Source organism: Diceros bicornis, chromosome 7 (genome assembly GCF_020826845.1).
Source record: "Diceros bicornis minor isolate mBicDic1 chromosome 7, mDicBic1.mat.cur, whole genome shotgun sequence".
Lineage (NCBI taxonomy): Eukaryota > Metazoa > Chordata > Mammalia > Perissodactyla > Rhinocerotidae > Diceros > Diceros bicornis.
The window spans coordinates 54,882,377-54,902,820 of NC_080746.1; the positions used below are offsets into that span (position 1 = coordinate 54,882,377).

Consider the following 20,444-nt stretch of genomic DNA (forward strand, 5'->3'; position numbering starts at 1 on the left):
AACACCAGAGTTAGTCTAGTTGTGTCTCATTGGGGGCCAGGCTGTCTCTTTCAACAGATGTTCTCAAGCCCCAATAGCAGGAAAGGCCCAGTCCACTGGTAATGTGGAACCCAGGGCAAGCTAACTTGTGTGTATGGGTCCCTCTCACTTGCAACCATCCTGCCCTGCATCCTGTGGCTGCCCCTCCTCATCCAAGTGGGGGCCATCATATTTTAAGTACCATACATCATGGAGTCAAGTTTTTGGAAATTTCATCCCAGAAATTGGGAGGCCACAAAATCTGGAAGAAAGAGCATGGTCTTTGGAGCCAGACAGACCAGGTTCAATTTTCATTGTCTTTCTAAGTCTGATGTTAAGAACCCTGGAGTTAGGGAGAACTAGAACTATTCTGCCATTTCTTATCTCTGCTACTTTGGACAAATTACCCAACTTCTCTAAGCCTTCATTTTCTAATATGTAAAATAGGGACAATAACATGATCCTCGTTGATTTTTGGAAACAATTAAATGAGAAAGTACATGTATATCAGCTAGAATGTCTTCAGCTGCAAGTAACAAACAAAAACTCAAAAGAGCTGAAACAATAAGGGAAATGTATTATCTCACACAACAAGAAGTCCAGAAGTAGAGAAGTCTCAGGATTGGTTAATTTGCCAAGGACCCAGGTTCTTTCTGCCTTTATGCTCTTCCAACTCAGTTTGTAGGCTTTCCTAGGCTGGTTTTCCTCGTGATCATGAAAAGATGGCTGCCACACTTCCAGGCGTCACATCCAGACACTACAGTATGCAACAGAAGAGAGTCATCTCTTTCTTTTGTGTTTTTTTGAGTAAGAAAACCTTTCTCTGGTATTCTCACAGAACACAGTCTCTCCCCTCAAAGCCTTTACACGTGCTACTTCCTCACCTATGCCCCCTCCCACATCTTTGGGTCACAAGCCTGTCTTTAATCCAATCACTGACAAAAGGAAATAGAGTCACCATGATTGGCTTGGCCAGTCATACTGGAGATAGAGTCCTTTTTCCTAAAGGGTGGATATCTGAACAAAATTAGGGCTCTGTGAGGAGAGAAGGGGTGGGATGATTGTTGGGTAGGCACCCAATAGTGCCTGTTACACCATGGAATCTGGCACATGGAAAGCATTAAATATATGTTAGCTATTGTTGTTATTAACTCTTACTAGCTGTGTGCACTTATTCAAGTCACATGTCTCCTAGAGTCCCACTTTCCTCTTCTGTAAAATGGGAATAGGATTATCTGATTTGTTGGATGGTTATAAAATTAAGTGAGATGACATATGTAAAGTCTTTGGTGCTTAGTAAATGATATAGCTATTATTATAGCTCTATGTAATTGTTGCCAGAGTACTTGGGCAGCAGGCTGAGGTCTCCAACAAAGGTTCCTGGAGTTGACCTCAGCCTGAAAAGCTCAAAAGCATGAGCACTAGAAGTAGTTAATACTTAATGCTCTACAGCTGTGATTGTGTGTATTAATTTGCTGAATGCTAATCCCTCAGGAACAATTGCCCATGCCCAGTAGTTCTCCCTTTTTGTCAGGTTACCAGTAAGAATGATTCCTGCTAGGCGGTCTGCTGGCTTGGTGCTTTTGCCCCTAGAGGGCACTAGAGGCAATCCCGCCTCCCCTACTGAAGGGTTTGATGGCCTGAGACCAACAACCCACCTACCACCAAGAGTAGATCTCATTTCTTGGCCTTTCAGTCTTCAACTTAAGATGGGCAGGATCCATCTTCTGTCTTCTTTGCTCCTCCACAGCACCTAGGACTATAGCTGTGTCAGATCCAGGCTCCCATCCGAGCTCTACCACTAAGAGTGGTAGACCTTACAGCAGTGTGACGTTAGGCAAAGCTCTTTACACCTCTTAGAATACCATTTTCCTCACTGTAAAATGGAGATGATAATATAATATCCATTTGATAGAGTTATGGTAAAAATTAAATTATATGGTAGCTATGCATATGCTTGTCAAATTGAGTGAGGCTCGATAAACGATGGCTATGTGCTTGTAAGTACTCAATAGCTTTTTGCTGATTGACTATAGAGGGTGAATCCATACACATATGGTCTTGAAGAGAGTGATAATTAACTCCAATGCTTACTCTTTTACAAACTAAGTATTCCCTGTAGAGGTAGAAATTAGCCTTTTCCTGGGCCGGCCCCATGGCTTAGTGGTTAAGTGCGCGCGCTCGGCTACTGGCCGCCGGGGTTTGGATCCCGGGCGCGCACCGACGCACCGCTTCTCTGGCCATGCTGAGGCCATGTCCCACATACAGCAACTAGAAGGATGTGCAACTATGACACACAACTATCTACTGGGGCTTTGGGGAAAAAAAAGGAGGAGGATTGGCAGTAGATGTTAGCTCAGAGCCGGTCTTCCTCAGCAAAAAAAAAGAGGAGGATTAGCATGGATGTTAGCTCAGGGCTGATCTGCCTCACAAAAAAAAAAAAAGAAAAAAGAGAAATTAGCCTTATCCTAAGTTTTACACATGATGATACTGAGGCTCGGAGAATAAGAACTTGGTCTGGATCACACAGAAAGTTAGTGGTAGAGCAGGGATTTGTTTATTTATTTACTTATTTATTTTTTCCCCCAAAGCTCCAGTAGATAGTTGAATGTCATAGTTGCACATCCTTCTAGTTGCTGTACGTGGGACGCAGCCTCAGCATGGCCAGAACAGCGGTGCATCGGTGCGCGCCCGGGATCCGAACCGGGGCCGCCAGCAGCGAAGCTCACGCACTTAACCGCTAAGCCATGGGGCTGGCCCTAGAGCAGGGATTTGAATCCACGTATCTCTGATGCCAAAGCCTCACATTCTTCCACTGACCCATCTTTCTCTCTTAATCTGCTCATTTAACCTCCTCTCTGAAGGCAGAGACCCTCACTGACCACACCTCCCACATCCCTCCCCACAGTGGTCTCTCTACTGTCTGAGTTCCTAGAGCACTTGCTTGAACCTCTCTTTGGTTCACACTTATGAGTACATCCAGGTAGCCAGGCCATAAACCTGGGCTCACCCTGGACCCTTTCCTCTCTCTCACTCCTCGTGTCTACTAGGTTAATTAGGTCTGTCAATTCTACCTTTTAAATAACTCTAAAATCATTACATGCTTTTCTCTTCCCACTATCACCACTCTGTTTCACGCCTCCAACATCTCTTGGAGTAATGCAGCAACCACTTAACAGGTCTCTCTGCCCTGATATTATCCTCCAGAATGACATTTCTGAGAGAGAAAGATGACATGTCACTTATGCACTTAAAACTCTTTCAGAACAAGTGGCCCTGCTCACCTGTGCAGCCTCATGTTTTGTCACTTTCCCTTCAAATTCTGGTCGCTGGTCACTGGGAATGACCTGCCATTCCTGAACAGATCACACTGTCTCTCCCTTCTAAACCTTTGCACATGCTACTTGCTTGGCCAGGAGCAATGCCAACCCCACTCCCATCCTTGCTTGGAAAACCCCTCCTCATCCTTCAGGATGAAGTTCAAGAAAGCATCTCCTCTTTCTCCACCTCCTACCCCCAGCTCAAGTGATTCTGATGTACCTTGCACTTATCGCTATCATTGCACTGATCTCCCTGGATTGTAACCATCTTTTACTTCTTCATCTTTACCACTAGATTGTGAGACCATGAGTTGAGGGCAGGGTCCCCCAACTTATTCATTGCTCTACCCTCAGATGAGTAGACTGTTGAAGTGTTATCGCTGCACTGAAGTCTTCTCAGTGAAGGGTAGCTTGGCAATCTCCAGTGAAGTTGCCATGGGTGTTGTGTGGAGCCCCAAAAGCACCACAGACTCATTGACCCTCCCTCTCTCTTTACCCCCAGAATCCCAACCACAACAAAATAGCATGATGACTTACTTCCTTGGGAGACTTCCAGCAAGTGGAGCATTTCAATAAACAAACGATGAAAGTGTGGAACAAATGGGACAGAGAAATGTAGGCCCCCAAGAGGAGGATTGGAATTGGACTTGGCAAGAGGCTGTGAATGCTTCTAAGGCAGATAGATTTATGATTGGGAATTTTGTGTTTCCACATGGACATTGCCTGCCTCAAGTATACTAACAGGCAGGGCTGGACAGAGAGTCAAAGTGATTTGGAGGAGATAGGAGACCTAAATTCATTTGACTTGGAAAGAGCTTTAAATTTTTACATTCTGTCTTCAAACATAGGAGACCTGAATGGTCTTAGGGGGGTACAGGTGCCTTTATGCACATGTGTGCTCTCTCTCTGTGCTCTCTCTCTCTTCCTCTCTCACACTAGAGACACACACACACACACACACACACACACACTTCTGTATGCAAGGATTGGTTTTTTTAAAAACTTGAACACACTCCCATGCTGCCCCAAGAAATTAGATAGAAAAGAGACCCATAAGCTTCTTTTTTATTTTTCTGGAGCTCAGGAGGATTTAGGCATTCCAGATTCTCTTGTTTGTCTGAGTTGAACCAAATGTCTCCATTCCAAGTCTCAGGGTCCCATTCCTTCCCATTCATGCCCTAAATTTCATCTAAGAAACCTGGAGAAACTGTGAATTTTACTAACATTATAATTCTTCAGCCACAGGATCAAAGTTTGGGTCTGATTTTCAATGATATTATAATAGATTATATAATATAATATTGAATACTGAAGTTATAATAGATTAAAAAAATTATTTTAGAGCCGTAGTAGAAGCTCTCAGTTTCTCTGAATGTGCCTAGAACTGAGAGTTTAGAACTCTGAGCTGGTCATTTTCTTTCTTTCTTTCTTTTTTTTTTTTTTTTGGTGAGGAAGATAGGCCCTGAGCTAACATCTGTTGCCAATCTTCCTCTTTTTGCTTGAGGAAGACAATCTTCCTCTATTTTGTATATGGGACACCACCACAGCATGGCTTGATGAGCGGTGTGTAGGTTCATGCCAAGGATCCGAACCCGCAAACCCCGGGCTGCTGAAGCAGAGCACGTGAACTTAACCACTATGCCACCAGGCCAGCCCCTGTAATTTTCTTTCAGTAAGCCCCCCAGTGCAGTCAGAAGCAGCCAACTCATCTCAAAATCCTTATAGGCAAAATTCCCACCATAATAGTCCATTTCAGTAGCAATTTGGTCTCCCAAAGATTTGCCTTCAAAAGGCATTTCATCCTAGGTATTCACAGGTGATAGTTTAAGTAATTCTTTTGCTACTGCATGTCATGGATTACTAGTTATTGGGAAAGGCAGTCCACCAGGGTCCCCAAGTGTCCCTGTACATCCTTGTTGAGTGTGCCAAACTGCAAGGCCTAACCATGCTCAGACCCTGAGTATTTCTATAACTAGTCTCAAAGGAAATTAAGCAGGTCAAGATGACCATAATATGACTACTGTACAACTACTCACTCCCCAGGGGAAGGAGACTAGCTTGTTGGCTGCTTACCATAAAAGGTTCTGAGCACTTAGCCCAAGGTTCCTCAGTGACGATGCAACCCCATTGCATGCATAGCTGCCATCTGGACCCACTGCATTGACCCATGGGACGTGAGGGAAGGAAACTGGCTGTACCATGCTGTTACTCCTACTGTTTGCAGTGCTGTGAAATAAACTGTCTTTCTCTGATTGGCTGAATCGTGTTGTCTACTTTCATCACCTATGGAGTGTGGCAAGTGAACCTGGAGTCCTGTTACTCCTTGCCGTCTTCCATAAGGTTGGGGTTCTTCCCTGACACAGTATCCCATTTTCCACTGGCAATGAGGTCATCTCTGAATTCAAGCCCGATCAGGTCATATAACAATTCTGGAGTCCATCTTTGGGGGTCAGTTTCCCACAACCACTTTCTGTATCAATGGCTGTAACAGCCAGTGTCCTGTCAGAAAAACAAATCATTCTGAATCTGTGCTGTCCGGTACGGTCGCCATTAACTACATGTGGCTATTTACATTTAAATTATGAAAATTAAACATAATTAAAAAGTCAGTTCCTCAGTTACGCCAGCCACATTTCAAGAGCTCAGTAGCCACATACAGCTAGTAGATACTGTATTGGTCAGCACAGTTAAGACATTTCTATCATCACAGAATATTCTATGGGACAGCACTACTCTAGATCATTTTAAGCAGAAAAGGATTTAAAGCAGGAAATTGTTTACAGAGATGTTGGGCACATGGGAGTAGCCTGAGGAAGAAAGGGCTTAGAAGGGTTAGAAGAGAAAAAGGGCGATCAGGAAGGCGCTGCCATCCTAGATGAAGCTGGCCCACAGTAGGTCTATTAGGGGTGCTGCTGCTGAGGAGGAACCCGAGAAGCTGTGCTTGCTTGCTGCTGCTGGAGGCACCACCGGATAGTGGAACCTAACAGTGGCTTCTTCCCTCCACGTGTCTTTCAGTCTCCTGCCAACACCTTCCCTCTGGCAAGGGAGTCTAAAAAAAATGTAATTTGCAAGTTTCTACACTTCCTGTAATACTAAAGAGAGCAAGAAGAGTGGGAATGTCTCTTACAACAAACAGACAAATAACTGCAGAGTAGGGATATTATCAATAATAATATTACTAGGAGGTGCCAAGGCTCCCACTCTGTAGCTTACATCCATTCCCTTATCTCTAGCAACTGCCCCCTGCCCTTTATATTCCAGCCATATGGAATTGCTTTCAATTCTGCTCTGAAGCCTTGTGGTCTTGCTCCTCCTCACATCTTGCAAATACCGTTCCCTCTGCCTGGAACATGCTTTCCCTTGCTATTCACACAGCTGGCTATTCTCATTCTTCAGCTCTCAGGTCAGATATCATCTCCTCAGAGAGACCTTCCATGACCTTTCTAACCTACCCAAAACAGCCTCATCCTCCCCACCTCCCGCCCCGGCCATTTCCCATCATGCCTCCTCATTTATTTTATAGTCTTTGTTTCTATTGAAAATTATCTTCTCTGTGTATCATCTGTTTCCCCTCACTGGAATATAAGCTCCATGAAAGCAGGGGCCTTGTCTGTGTTGTCCTGGGCTGTGTTCTCAGCATTTAGAACAGTGCCTGGCAAGTAAGAGGCACTCAGTAAATATATATTGTCTGAATGAATAGTTTCTATCCATCCTTCAGGTCTGAAATCTTTTCTGTCTCTCTAGCCAGGTGAGGAATTTCTGCTATGTGTTCCCATAGAACTCATACTTCTACCATTATAACACTTAAAACAACTGTAATTACTTGTATCTGACCCCTTGCTAGAGTATAAACTCAGTGAAAGCAAGGACATGTCTACCTTGTTCACGGTTGAGTCCCCAGTGCCTAGCGCAGTGCCTAGAATATAGCTGAGTGAGAAATTACCCGATGGATTTGGTCATCATGTTGCTTATCATACAGGAACATGGGTATCATGTTCCCATCATACAGTTGGGAAGAAGATTTAGTAATGGGGATATAGGAACTAAGCAAAAGAAAACAAGGCAATTATTAACCCTAGGAAAAACTAAAATCTTACCAAAAGTGAAAATATAATCACAAAGCTCTACACAGCTTGGCTGTGAATAATATTTACATAGTCATAACCAGGGCCAACAGGACTGTATTAGTTCTATTAAACTGTATTAGTTGTTAAAGTGTTGAAATTTTTCTATACTGGTTAGTAAATAGTATAGAAATACCCCAAGCGCCCTGAGTACCCCACTGCCACTGATCCAGCTGCACCTGCACCCCATCTTAGAAGTCTCTGAACCTCCCCAGGATCCAGCAACTAAAGAGATAATACCTGGCACAGCCAGGGGCTCCAGAACCCTGCTCAAGAGGCCAGCATCTGTTTGAATCAGTCAGTGCCTGTGTCAATCAGCAGCCTCCAGCCCCTCCTGGGCACTGCCTTTGGCTCCCCCAGAAGGCTTACTTCAGTCCTGCTTCAGTCCTGCTTACTACACCTACCTGGGCCCAGGGCGCCCTGCATGGGAACCATCCAGACACTATCCTGGTGCCCACCAGGCTGCCAGCCAATGGCAGCCTGCTCCACCTCCCACACATTAGCCCCTGTCCCTGAGTGTTCTACTTTCCCCCAGCCGGCTCACACCTCACCAGGAGAGACAGCAGTCCCGGAGAGGATGCTGGCATCTCAGAGGGCAAATATTTTTAAAGGTACTCCTGGTCCTTTTTACATAATTTACATAATATGTAAATACCACATAATGATTTAACCAAAAATTGTGATATAACTACATTGGAGGATGGATCAGGGAAGTGGCGTTAGAGAAATCTTCCATTGTTCGAAGTTAGTAGATAATTTCTGAACTTAAAAATCAAGAAACAACAGTAGTGGTATATTCTTTGGAAAGCAGAAGTAAATACTAAAAAGAAACAGCTGAAACAGTTGAAGTGGCCAGTTGTCTCTGAGGAACAGGGCTTGGGGTGGGGACAGATGGGACAGGAATCTACTGTTGTTTATTATAAGCCTTAGAGAGAAATTTGACTTTTGAACCATATACTTATTACTCTTTTTTTCTTTTTTAGGAGACTATTGCAGGAACCCTGATGAGAGGTGATGGCCAATGATGATGGCAATGAGACAGAGATAAGTGGATCCAAGAATATTTAGGATATGAATTGGCATAACTTGGTAATTGCCAGTGCAGAGAGGCAGGAAGGGGGAGAGGGAGGAGAATCACACAGATTTGGGCGTGTAGCTGGGGTTAGGGGATAGCTTTATTGGTGAGCACTTGGATGCCAAGTGTCCCTGCAGGCACCACATATAGTAAGAGTAACTAACTCTGCTTAGAGAATTGAAACTAGTCCACAGAGAAAGGGGTATTTGAGATGGGTCTTGAAGAGAGTAGAGAAGTTCCCAGCTTCACAAAGGGTGAGCTCTATGGTGAGTGAGTGTGTTAAAGGAAGGATATTCTTGGACAAGGGTGATGGAGAATAACAACAAGTACAAAGGCACAAAAGCATGGGAGCATCATTTTGAGAGGAAAATAGTGAGTTGTCCCATGTGGCTGCAGTGTAGGAGGCATAATGGGGGAGAAAATGGTGGGAAATAAGGCAGGAATGGGAGTTTGTGGCCAGAGCCCAAAAGCCTATGATGTAGACCAAGTGGTTCTCTCCCTCGAGCTGGCGGCAGAATAACATGTACAAACGTTCTAAAAAACAAATTGGAAATACACGAGAAGCCATTAAAATATTTCTAACCTCTGTCCTAGTGATCCTATTCCTGGGATTGTTCCTAAGGAAATACTTTTTTTAAGGGAGGAGTGAGTAATACACATAAGATATTCATTGCATCGTTATTGGAAATAGTGAAAAATTGGAAAACAATCAACATTTCCATCAGAGGAGAATACTTAAGTAAAAGATGGTGCATTCATCTGATGAATAATAAATACACAGACTGGTGTGCCTGTCAGAATTTAGGTGGGCTCGCCCAGGAGGCCTGCTGGGCCAGAGGTGGGGAGAAGGTCCAGTGTGGGCAAGAGAGGAAGGGTGGAAGCAGAGTGGCCCCTAGGTCGGCCCCAGCAAGGGCATGGGAAGGGGAGCTTCCATTGGTTGGGCATTTCCCTTTTGGTATCTCATTTCATCCTCACAGTAATCCCATGAGGGTGGTACTAATACCATCCCTATTTTACAGACAAGGACCTGAGGCTCACAGTGATGAAGTGATCTGCCCAGGGCCATCTAGCTTCAAGGGCCATCTAGAGGAGTTGAGATTCCAACCCAAGTCTATGCGATGGCAGAGCAGTCAGTGCTTTTCCTTTGCACCATGATGCCAATAGTCAATGACGGCCATGTTGTCTATAGGACGTCCCTTTCACATGGCCCTGGCATCTTTCTTTAGTCTTGGGGGAACAGGGCCAAGCCTGTGTGGACACCAGGGGTTGGCAGGCAGTAGTGAAATGGAAAAGGCTGTATGATACAATGCTGAGCAATAAGACTATGTAACTGTATCAGTGATAAAAGCCAAAAAAAAAAAAAAAAATTATTCTTACACTCCACAGCAGGAAGGGGCAAGGAGAAATGGAAACAGATAATGTGTGAGTGGCTGTTCTCTTTCCTCTTTCTCTTATTTTTTGGGTTTCCATTCCTATCACTGTATTATTTGCACAATAAAACAATTTACAATGAAAAATGGAAAGACTGAGAAAATATGAGCCCCTGGGGTGGGCCCATGGCTATGCCTTGAGTCCAGCTGCATCTCCTGGCCTTCCAAAGCCATTCTGACGGCAGCACTCATAAAGAAGAAGTTGGCTTCTTCTAGACAAATGAAGGAAGGAGAGAAATGTAGTATGTGACCCATGCCAAGAGGCTTTCGGTCTTTGCCATCATGCTTCAGATGTTAGTGTCATTGCTACATCCGTGTGAAGCTCTCACCTAGGCTGGGTGCTTCCCAGCCCAGGCCACTTTGCATCTCATGGTTGTTGCTGTTCCTTGTTCATTTTCATTGTTGGCTCTCCTGCCTGGGGCTTGGGTTGGGCCTTGCTGGAGAAAGAGCCAGTACAGGATTCTCTCTAATTGAGGGACAGAGGCCAAGGTGACCTCAGCCATCAAGAGAACAGTGAAACAGCAGTATTCCTGCCTGGGTTTCAGAGCTGGGGCCCAGTGATTTTTCTTTTGTTTGTGCTCAAACCCCATATCTCACTCGATTTTATTCTGTCGTCTGGGTCACCATTCCTTTCAGGATTCCGTACATTCGCCCATGCTATTCCCTCAGTCTGCCCTTTGTCATCTTCCTGACAGAGCTCCACCCTGCCCATCCTTTAATACCATTTCCTTGATGAAACTTCTCCCAATCTCCTTTTGGGGAATGAATCATTCCCTCCTCTGGCTCCCACAGCACTTGATTTGTATCTTTCCTACAGCAATTGTATTTTTCTGCAGTATGTTATAGTTATTTATGTCCATGTCTGTTTCTCCTACTAAATAGTGAGTTTCTCAAGGTGACCAAGGAACATGTCTTATCCAACTCTGGTTCCCCACACAGCGTGGCCAACATCTGGCTTATGGTGGGTGCTCAATCAATGTGTGGAATGACATTAAGTTATGATGGCTGAGTTCTTCCTCTTTCTGGGTCATGGTCATGGACTCTCTGGGAAAGCTGTTGAGACTGTAGGCAGATGACCAATTGATTTTATATCCATTTCTTTCCTGTGCATTTTGAAAGGGGCAGGAAGAAGAAGAGAGTTAAAGCTATCTGTGGCTCCATATTTCATGGATTTCAGCCAGGGGTCCTTAGAGGGGGTAATAATATGAATAATAACTAACATGTGCAGAAACTCTTACTTACATGCTCACACCCATTAACTCTGCTGGGTCTCACAGGGACTCTAGGAAGGAGGCTGGGTGGGCAGTATTTGGCTTGTCCCAATGTTACAGCCGAGGAAACCAAGCCTCAGAAAAATGAAGTGATTTGCTCAAGATTACATCACCTCAAAGTAGAGTTGGGACTCAAACCCAGGTCTGTTGACTCCAAATCTCATGCTCTTGGGATTGCAGAGGTGACAAAGACATAAGCTGTCCTCTTCTTGATAAACTTTTGCAGAATGAAGGAAGGAAGCCCAATTCTGGGAAGATGGTGGCATAGGAGGACTCTGAACTCACCTTCTCCCACAGACACAACAAATCTACAACCACCTGTGGAACAATTTCCTCTGAGAGAGATCTGGAAACTGGATTAAAAGAACTCCCACAACAAGGGACAACACTGACAGGGGTGGAGGAGGCAGGAAGACCATCATTTAACCCTTGATAAGGTGTGCCTGCATCAGGCCCCACTTGTTACCCTAGTGCACATTCATCTGCTCATCTAGGGATATGGTTCCTCAAGTGTAGGGTCCACGCCTTCTCCTTTATTTCTCTCCCCAAACCTCAGGTCTTGGGCAAGCCCCACACTTTTGCTGGGTCTTGGTTTCCATGTCGGTAAAGTGAGGAGGCTGAGCTAGAAGTTTAAACTGAGTCACATTCCCACCAGCGTCCAGCACAGAGCCCGGCCCGCAGTTTCCATCACCCTCCCCATGGACGACTCCCAGCTCCAACACTAGAGGCCTCCAGGACTCCAGCTGACATGATGGAGTGTGTACCCTGCACGTTGCAGCCTCTTCCCAGGCTGGCTGCGGAAACGGAGCCTTCTCCAGGCAGCAGGGCTGCTCCGCTCATGCAGATCAAGTTGGGAGCCTCATTAGTCACGTCAGATGACATAGTTAACACTTGGGGCAGGTACAGCCAGTTCATCAAAAGCTCCTATGTGCCTGGCTCCATCACTGCAGCTGAGGAACTACTGTATGTGGAGCAGGCAGCACATCAGAGGAGCAGCGCCAGAGCACTTCCAAATTGGTTTTGATTAATTGCATAGACATGTCTTTAATTGGTGCCAGGGTAGCGGCCAGAGAACTTATGGGAAAGCAGGATGTTATGCTTTCATTCCCTGAAGTCCCATAAAGCAATGAAAGATGAGGAACAGAATCACTGCTCGTTGAAAATTTATCGACCATGCAGACCTAGAAAATACAAATAACTATCTGAATTGAAACCTAACCTCATTTTCCCAACTCATTGGAAGGCATGCATGTTCCCCTCTGTGCCCCTGCCTGCCTGCTGAGATGTACAACTGAGCAAAAGGTGTGATTTCTAAGAAACAAGTGCTTTAGCCTGGAGACGGCACACTCAGCTTCCCCCAGAAGGGCGCGGAGGACTCTGGGAAGGCCTCTCCCCTCAGAAACATTTCTCCCTCTGACCCCCATCCTATGAACTGGTATCAGAGGCTGATTCACTTCGGGTGAAGCATTCATTCACACATTTATTCTTTCTTTTCCACCCGTTGGAGACTTAAGACACATGTATTGAGTGTGTACACATACAAAGCACTGTTCTGGTGTCATGGGGAGTACAGGTGGAGTCAAGTGCAGACCCTTCTCTCAGGGAAATGGCTATCTAGGAGAAAAGAGGGGACAGGTCCACAGATGAACTAATGCATGACAGGTGGCACTACATGGAAGATGCATTGGGATTTGGCATCAAGAGGACTTGGGTTCAAATCTTAGCTCTGATTCTTATTACTGAGCCACCTTGGAAGTCATTTGGATTCTCTAAGTTTTAACTACAGAACAGGATGATAATACCTACTGCACATGTCAGTGTGAGGCTTATAAGAGTCAGCAGAGTTGAAAGGACCCAGCACAGGGACTGCCACTGATCAATAAACGGTTGCTAATTCTGGATAAGTGTCCCCAGGGAAGTTCTGATGGAGTGCTATGTGAGAGTTCACATATTCAAGGAACAAATGTTTACTGATTGCAGCCCCGGTGCCCGGCTCTGTGCTGCATATTAGTGATTTAGCTAGGAAGCCCTGCCCTTGATGAGACTGAGGTCCACGAGGCAGCAGCAATGCTGTAGTATGGTAAGAATGGCAAATTGTTACAGATGTGCAATAGAAATCTACTCAGAGTCAATGGGCAGGAAAGGAGACAGCGGTCACGTCTACCTGGGGAAATCAGGAGAGACTGGCCTGAAGAGGCGATGTTTGAGCCAGGTCCTAAAAGATGAGGTTTTTGTTTGCAGATAAAGCAAGAAAGGGTATTCCATGCTCAATGCCAGAGTTTCCTTCTTTTTGTTCCTAGAGCAAGCAAAGGTTATCCCCTGGGATCTTGGAATCTGCTCTCTTTGTATGGAAAGTTCTTCCCCTTCCCCAAGAGGCTGACTCCTTCTTGACATTTATAACCTGACTTTCTTATTTGTTCTTTTGTTTTTTGTATGTCTCCCCCACTAGAATGACAGGTTCATGAGAACATGAGACCTGGGCTGTCTTTTTCTCCACTCTATTACAACCTCTAGGACATTGCATGGCATAGTGTAAGTATTCAATATGTGTTCGTTACATGAATAAATAAATAAACAACAGGAGGCACATGAGGGAATACTGCAATCAAGGAACTATAAGCATGGTACCTGGTGCACAGCGGGCATTGAATTTTTTTCTCATAAAATTGAACAATGAGGAATGCCTGAAGCACTGGCCAGAGGAATTGAGGTGGGAGGTAATGGAAGAGGGGGCCTCTGGGCTGCATCTGAAGGCAGAGAAGGAAGACAATGTGATGGGGATGTTGGGGAGGGGATCGGAAGGATTAAGTCAGATAACTGTTAAATTCCTTCCAATGCTGAGCTTCTAAGGATTTCTCTCAAACAAATTATCTCTTGCCATGCTTCCTGGTCCCCTCACTCACATCCCTCCTTTCCACTCCACCCTGTCTGGAGGCTGTAAGGACCTCTGACACACCATTTCCTGCCAACGTAAATCATGGACTGATGTGTGACGCTCGTTCCCAGTTTTTACCATCCCCCAGGAGGAGATGGCCCCGTAACTCAGGGTGGAGGCCCCAAGCACAGCCAGCCTTTCCACAGGGTGGCAAATAAGGGGGAATTGTTTACCCACCAGCCCCTTTCTGGCCCTGCTCCCAGATCATTTTATGTCCTCTGGTCCTGGATCTGCTCCTTAGTTGGATGCACCCCAGTTCACTTGCTGGAGCACTGATGTGTGACTGTTTAACTGCCGCTGCTTCCTGTCCCAGGGATCCTGGGCTTCAGGGAGCACGGAAATGAGACAAGAAAGAGAGCTTTATATGAGGTAAGCTCTGACAGTAATAACAAAGGCCAAAAACTAACTTACACTTACACAGTGCTTAACAATTTACAAAGCCCTAGAGAACTCCTATTCATCCTTCAAGACCCTGCACAAATGTTACCTCTTTTCATGAACCCTCAGCTCTCTCAGGCAGAGCTAATCCTTCCCTCCACACTTTGTAAAACCTCCATTATAGCCCTTATTACCTTGTAATAAATTTGTTTGTATATGTGTCTCATTTCCTCCATGAAACCATCAGCCCCTTGGGGGCAGATCTCTTCTCTTCCAGTAAAACTCATTTCTTTCTTTCTTAAAAAATAATTTTCATTATATATATATTTCTAATTATAAAAGTAATGTATATAGTTACAATGATCAAAAATTGTATAGATAAAAGCATAATTGAAAATCACCTATAATTTCATCACCCAGATAAAACCACTGGTAACACTTTGAGTGTATCTTGAGCCTTTTTTTAGCATATAGAAAGTAAAAATGGGACTATATAATGCATGTGGTTTTATCATCTGTTCTGTTGTGAACATTCAAACATCATTGACAATTCTTCAAACACGTCATTTTAAATGGCTGCATTACTTCACTTAATGAGGATACACAAGTTACCTGACAATTTCCCCATTGTGGACATTTGAGTTATTTACTTCTTTTTACTATTGTTACAAATAAAATGAATAGCTGTATACATAAATCTTTGTCTGCATCTTTGACTCTTTCCCTAAGAAAGATTCTTAGAAATGGAATTTCTAGGTCAACTGGCTAAAGCTTTAAAGGTTCTTGATGCTCACTGCCAAATTGCTCTGAGATACCAATTTACAATTCTGCCAATGCACAAGTGTGCCCATTTCACAGGCCCTGACCTGCATTATGTATTAGTCTATTGGTATCTTTACCAAGTCCAGTGTTCTTTTCACAATATCCCCCCAAGGTAAGTAATTTTTTTTAAACACAGCAGAAATTACACAACCAAACTTACAGTTGTCTTTTTCCCAGTTATCAACCTGGGAGGGTATATTTATTTGAACAGTGCTTCTACTGCTTTAAACATTTCTATAATTCTGATTCGAAAATTGCCTGCAGATCAGACAACCCATTCTTTTGCATCTAAATTACAGTACAATTCTGTCTTTGGGGAATGATCTTTTATTTTTGGCAACAGTCAAAAGCCATTTGGAATTCATGGTAAATGAGATGAGGAGCTGCAGCTGGGTTTGGGGTCAGACATGAGGTGTCATTTTACAGCAATGAGATTGAGGTCTTTCGGTAACTCATAAAGGAGAGTCTCACAGGAGTTCTGGGCAGTAGCAGCATCATCAGAACAAGTGCCAAGCCTCCCAGCATGACCATTCCAAAGTGGCCACGCTCAGGTGGAGGCACAAGGCTAGCATGTGTAATTACGGAACCTCTTCTCATGACTTCATCGTTCCGCCGTGTAGAGCCCCAGAGGCAGGCCTCAACTTATTTCAGAGCTGATCTCTTTCCACCTTCTCTCTTCTTCAAGCCCACTGGGGCCTGATGTGATTCCAACACCAAGACCGTAGAGGTCCAGTTGAGGAGAGCGCGGGGCATGGTGGGGCAATGGAAAGACCCCTCAGACTGCAGTCAGAAAGAACTGGGTCTGATGCCTGGCTCTGCTTTGTACCAGCTGGGTGTTAGGCCTCATTTGTAGAGAAAACTACTTCACAGGATTGTTTGGAGCGATGGAGAACACATATAACCACACACAGACACACAACATACACACACACACAGGCACATAAAATAGCTAACACCTATTGAGCCCTTCCTCTGTGCCAAGTACTGTGCCTTATACGCGTGTGGCAGACACCCAGAGGCCATTTCTCCCTTGCTACCTCCCACCACCGCTCCGTTGTAGTTAGGGGTGATCGGGGTGATCGTGTGGCCCAGTTCTGGCCAATAAGATTTAGGTAGAACGCTGGTGGGAGTTGTTGGGAGAGCTTTTGCTTTCCTAATGAAATAGGACAGCTGAGTCTGAACTGTCCTCTCACCTCCACCCCTTCCTGCCTTGAACTTGGAGGTGAAGGCTGAGCATTGCAGCCATCTTGTATCAAGATGGAAAGGCCAAAGGAGCACCTCTGGAATTCTTGTTATGTCAGAAAATAGCTACCTGTTTGTTTAAGTCACTGTTAGTTATCATTACTTGCAGCTAAAAATATTCAAATACACATGCGTATAAAAATTGTAACACATAATCGATGCTCAATAAAAGGTTCCTATTTACACTGATATTCACAGAAAATACCTCCTTCTAAAGAACTAATGAGATTAATGATGATTACCTCATATTTGTGCAGCACTTGGCAATCTTCAAAATATTTTCACATCCATTTTGTCATTTCATCCTCACAACTAAGCAAAGAAGGCAACTTTTTATCCTCAAGACTCTTTTTAATTGCAAAATTATATATAAAAAGTATTTCAGAATGCTTATATGTTACATATAGGCTTGTCTTCTCTCCTTTCCTTCTTTTCTTCCTTCCTTCCACGCCAGTCCTGAGCCTGTTCTCAGACCCATCCCCCGGCCCTCTCCTCCTCTGCTCTGCTCTGTAACACAGGGAGGTTGATCCATTGACCCCATGACTCCAGGCTCCAAAACATCTGACTTCCAGTTGAGTTTGGCCAAAGGAAGTTACCAGCAGGAGATGGGGGTAGGTGGAAGGCACTAGCAGGAGATGGGGGTAGGAAGTGGCCAGTGTTTTTTCTCCCCCCATCTGCCCCAGGAGGCACCTCTGGCCACCTGTCCTCCACGGCTCCTGCTCCCACTGACAGGCCTGCTAGGGTTCAAGCTTCTGATCGCCTGGCTTCTGGGCCCTGGTGACATTGCCTTCCCCATCTGTCCCCTTGCCTTATCAGTGGCAGTGGTTTCCTGCTCTTGCTAAGCTCTGGGATGCCTCTTTGTCCCTTATTCCATCACCTGGGTAACCAACTCATTAAGGTCCCTCTACTGTAAATACTTGAAGCGTCTTCTTTTTCCCCAGCTACACCTGAACTGACCGCCACTGATCCACCACATCCTTGCAGGTCACTTCCTCAGGGCCAGGCCCTGTGCAAGATGCCCAGGGTAAGAGGTGCTCCCAGGCTAGGAAGTGAAGTGAAAAGCCTCAGAGTATGCCAGTCTCTGCTGAGACATCCCCCAACCCAGCAGAACTTACAGGGAAATCTTACATGGCCTGGGCTTCCTCCTTCCAGAGTCAAGCCAAAAACAATGTGCACGACTCTCAGTATGTCCCCTTCACTGCCCACCACATAAGTGAGCTTGGGGATGCTTCTCAATGGTGGTTGAAATGCCTGTTGGCTTTCACATGCTCCCAGCCAAATGCTCCTACCGACTTTTAGGTTCAGGAGAGCCCAGCTTCCACAGTTTCCATTCTACTCCCTCCCCCTCTCCCAAACAGCCTTACCTAGGAAGCAGGAGGAATCTTTTCCAGAGTATTTGCTTCAGCAAAATTCCTGGAGTGAATTGTCCATAAAGACTAACAATGGAGAGAAGGCAGAGGTACTGAACTGCCTTTAAGAGGCCTAGATATCTTACCTGGGATTTTGTGGACAAACAGACTGAACATAAGACCTATTTCCCCACTTACAGTTTTATGGGTTTGGCAATTTAGACAACCATTTCTGAGCTTCAGTTTTCTTATCTATAAAATAGAGACAATATATGTCTTCCTCACAGAATTATTGTGTCTGATCTGGCAACTTCCAGAAACATGACCAACTATGCTGATATAGATGGATTTCCCATCCCATCCCCTGCTACAGACATATAGAGATGCTGGATGAACTATAACAGCAATGTTATATTTTTATCGCCAAATTTGAAAAGTGTAAAGGGAAATCCCCAGATGTCAGAAATGAAAAACTCAAAGCCAGAACAGGGTAGAGATGACGTGCCTTAGCAGCACACAGGGATTGCACACTCAGCTATAGATCCTGAGAGCAGCAGGCTAGGGTTCCATTGCGCACTAGGGAGTAGGAGATGGGGCTTCAGTCCCAGCCAGGTGAAGAAGCTGGAACGGAGTCCCTTGCTTGAAGCTATGACATTGGAAGCTCTGCCCCTGCCATAAAAGGAGACGGGAAACACTGTACTCCAGGGTTAGAGAAGATGCAAGGAAGCTTGGTGTCTGAAGAGGCCTTGGGTGGGGAAAAATGACGCTCGTGAGAAATAGAAACCCCAATCTCTGCAAAATGCATATGGGGTTTAAATTCACTCTACCAGTATACACAGGCACCTACTGAGATAAATTAACACAAAAATAGGTCCAGACCATTAAAATTCTTAGGGCTGAAGTAAGACGTATTAAAATTCTTAGGTTTAGGCTGAAGCAAATTCAAAATAGCTCTGTAGGGATGCTTAACAATCTAGGGCTTGCAGAATCCACTAGAAAAAACAATCCCTGATGAAGATGTTCACAAAAAGAAACAAAACACGTGAGGAAAGAAATGGCCAAAATGGAGAGTCAACAAACACAACAAACTAGAGAGAAGAAGGGCAAAAATAGAACCATCTGAAAGAGACTCTGAATTAGGATGATTAAAATAGAGATAAGGGGCCAGCCCCATGGCTTAGCGGTTAAGTGTATGCGCTACGCTACTGGCGGCCCGGGTTCAGATCCCAGGCGCACACCAACACACTGCTTCTCCGGCCATGCTGAGGCTGTGTCCCACATATAACAACTAGAAGGATGTGCAACTACGACATACAACTATCTACTGGGGCTTTGGGGAAAAAAAGACAAAGGAGGAGGATTGGCAATAGATGTTAGCTCAGAGCCGGTCTTCCTCAGCAAAAAGAGGAGGATTAGCAGGGAAGTTAGCTCAGGGCTGATCTTCCTCACAAAAAAAAGAAAAAAAAAGAGGGGAAAAGAGTTGGGAGATTTGAAAAAGAACCATCTAGAACTTCCAGAAACGAAAAACATAGCCACTGAAATTAAAAACTCCAAGGATGAGTTAAACTACCTATTAGATTAGCTGAAGAGGGAATTAGAAGAGATATTGGAGGAAATCACCCAAAATGGAGTAAAACCAGAGAAAGAGATAGAAAACCTAAACAAGAGATTAAAAGCTATGAAGGATAAAAAGACAAAGTCAAGTGTATGTCTAATAGGAGTTCCAGAAAGATTGAATAGAGGGAATGGTGGAAAATCATTATTAAAAATATTATAACTATATTAGGGTTCTCCAGAGAAACAGAACCAACATATCTGTGTGTATATATCTATATATGTATATGTGTGTGTATATATATATTTATACATATATATAAATTTATTATAAGGAATTAGCTCATGCAATTATGGAAGCTGACAAGTCCCAAGATTTGCTGGCAACCTGGAGACCCAGAAGACCCAGAGATATAGTTCCAGTCTGAGTTTGAAGGCCTGAGAACCAGGAGAGCTGACAATGTAAGTTTCAGTCTGAAAGCCAGCAGTCTTGAGACCCAAGAGGAGCTGAGGTTTCAGTTTGAGTCTGAAGGCAAGAAAAGACTGATGTCCCAACTCAAACAGCCAGGTAGGAGGAGTCCCTTCTTACCTGTGGGAGGGTCAGACTTTTTGTTTCATTCAGGCCTGATTAGATGAGGCCCACTCACATTAGGAAGGGCAATCTGCTACACTCAGTCTACCAATTTAGATGTTAATCTCATACAAAAACACCCTCACAGACACACCCAGGATGATGTTTGACCAAATGTCTGGGCACTCAATGATTCTGTCAAGTTGACACATAAAATCAACTATCACAAAGGCTGACAATTTTCTGAAATTGAAGAAACATATCAAGACAGTCAATAAAAAATTTCATAACTAGTCATACCCTGATGAAACTGCAAAACCGCAAGGCAAAGAGAAAAATATAAAAGCCTTCAGTG

General features: G+C 44.5%; 1 protein-coding gene and 1 long non-coding RNA gene across 2 annotated transcripts in view; one reads left to right on the forward strand and one right to left on the reverse strand.

Annotated features, from left to right (window-relative positions):
• Positions 1 to 14,839, forward strand: part of LOC131408622 (uncharacterized) — a 31,160-nt gene extending 16,321 nt beyond the window's left edge. Inside the window, exons 2-3 of the long non-coding RNA XR_009220798.1 lie at positions 8,446 to 8,551; positions 11,465 to 14,839. This is a non-coding gene — a long non-coding RNA (uncharacterized LOC131408622). The remainder of the gene's footprint in view (positions 1 to 8,445; positions 8,552 to 11,464) is intronic.
• The window catches only part of GVQW3 (GVQW motif containing 3), a 28,267-nt gene continuing 20,002 nt past the window's right edge, over positions 12,180 to 20,444 (reverse strand). Inside the window, exon 2 of the mRNA XM_058545574.1 lies at positions 12,180 to 12,419. Coding sequence (XP_058401557.1) covers positions 12,180 to 12,419 — 240 coding nt within the window. The remainder of the gene's footprint in view (positions 12,420 to 20,444) is intronic.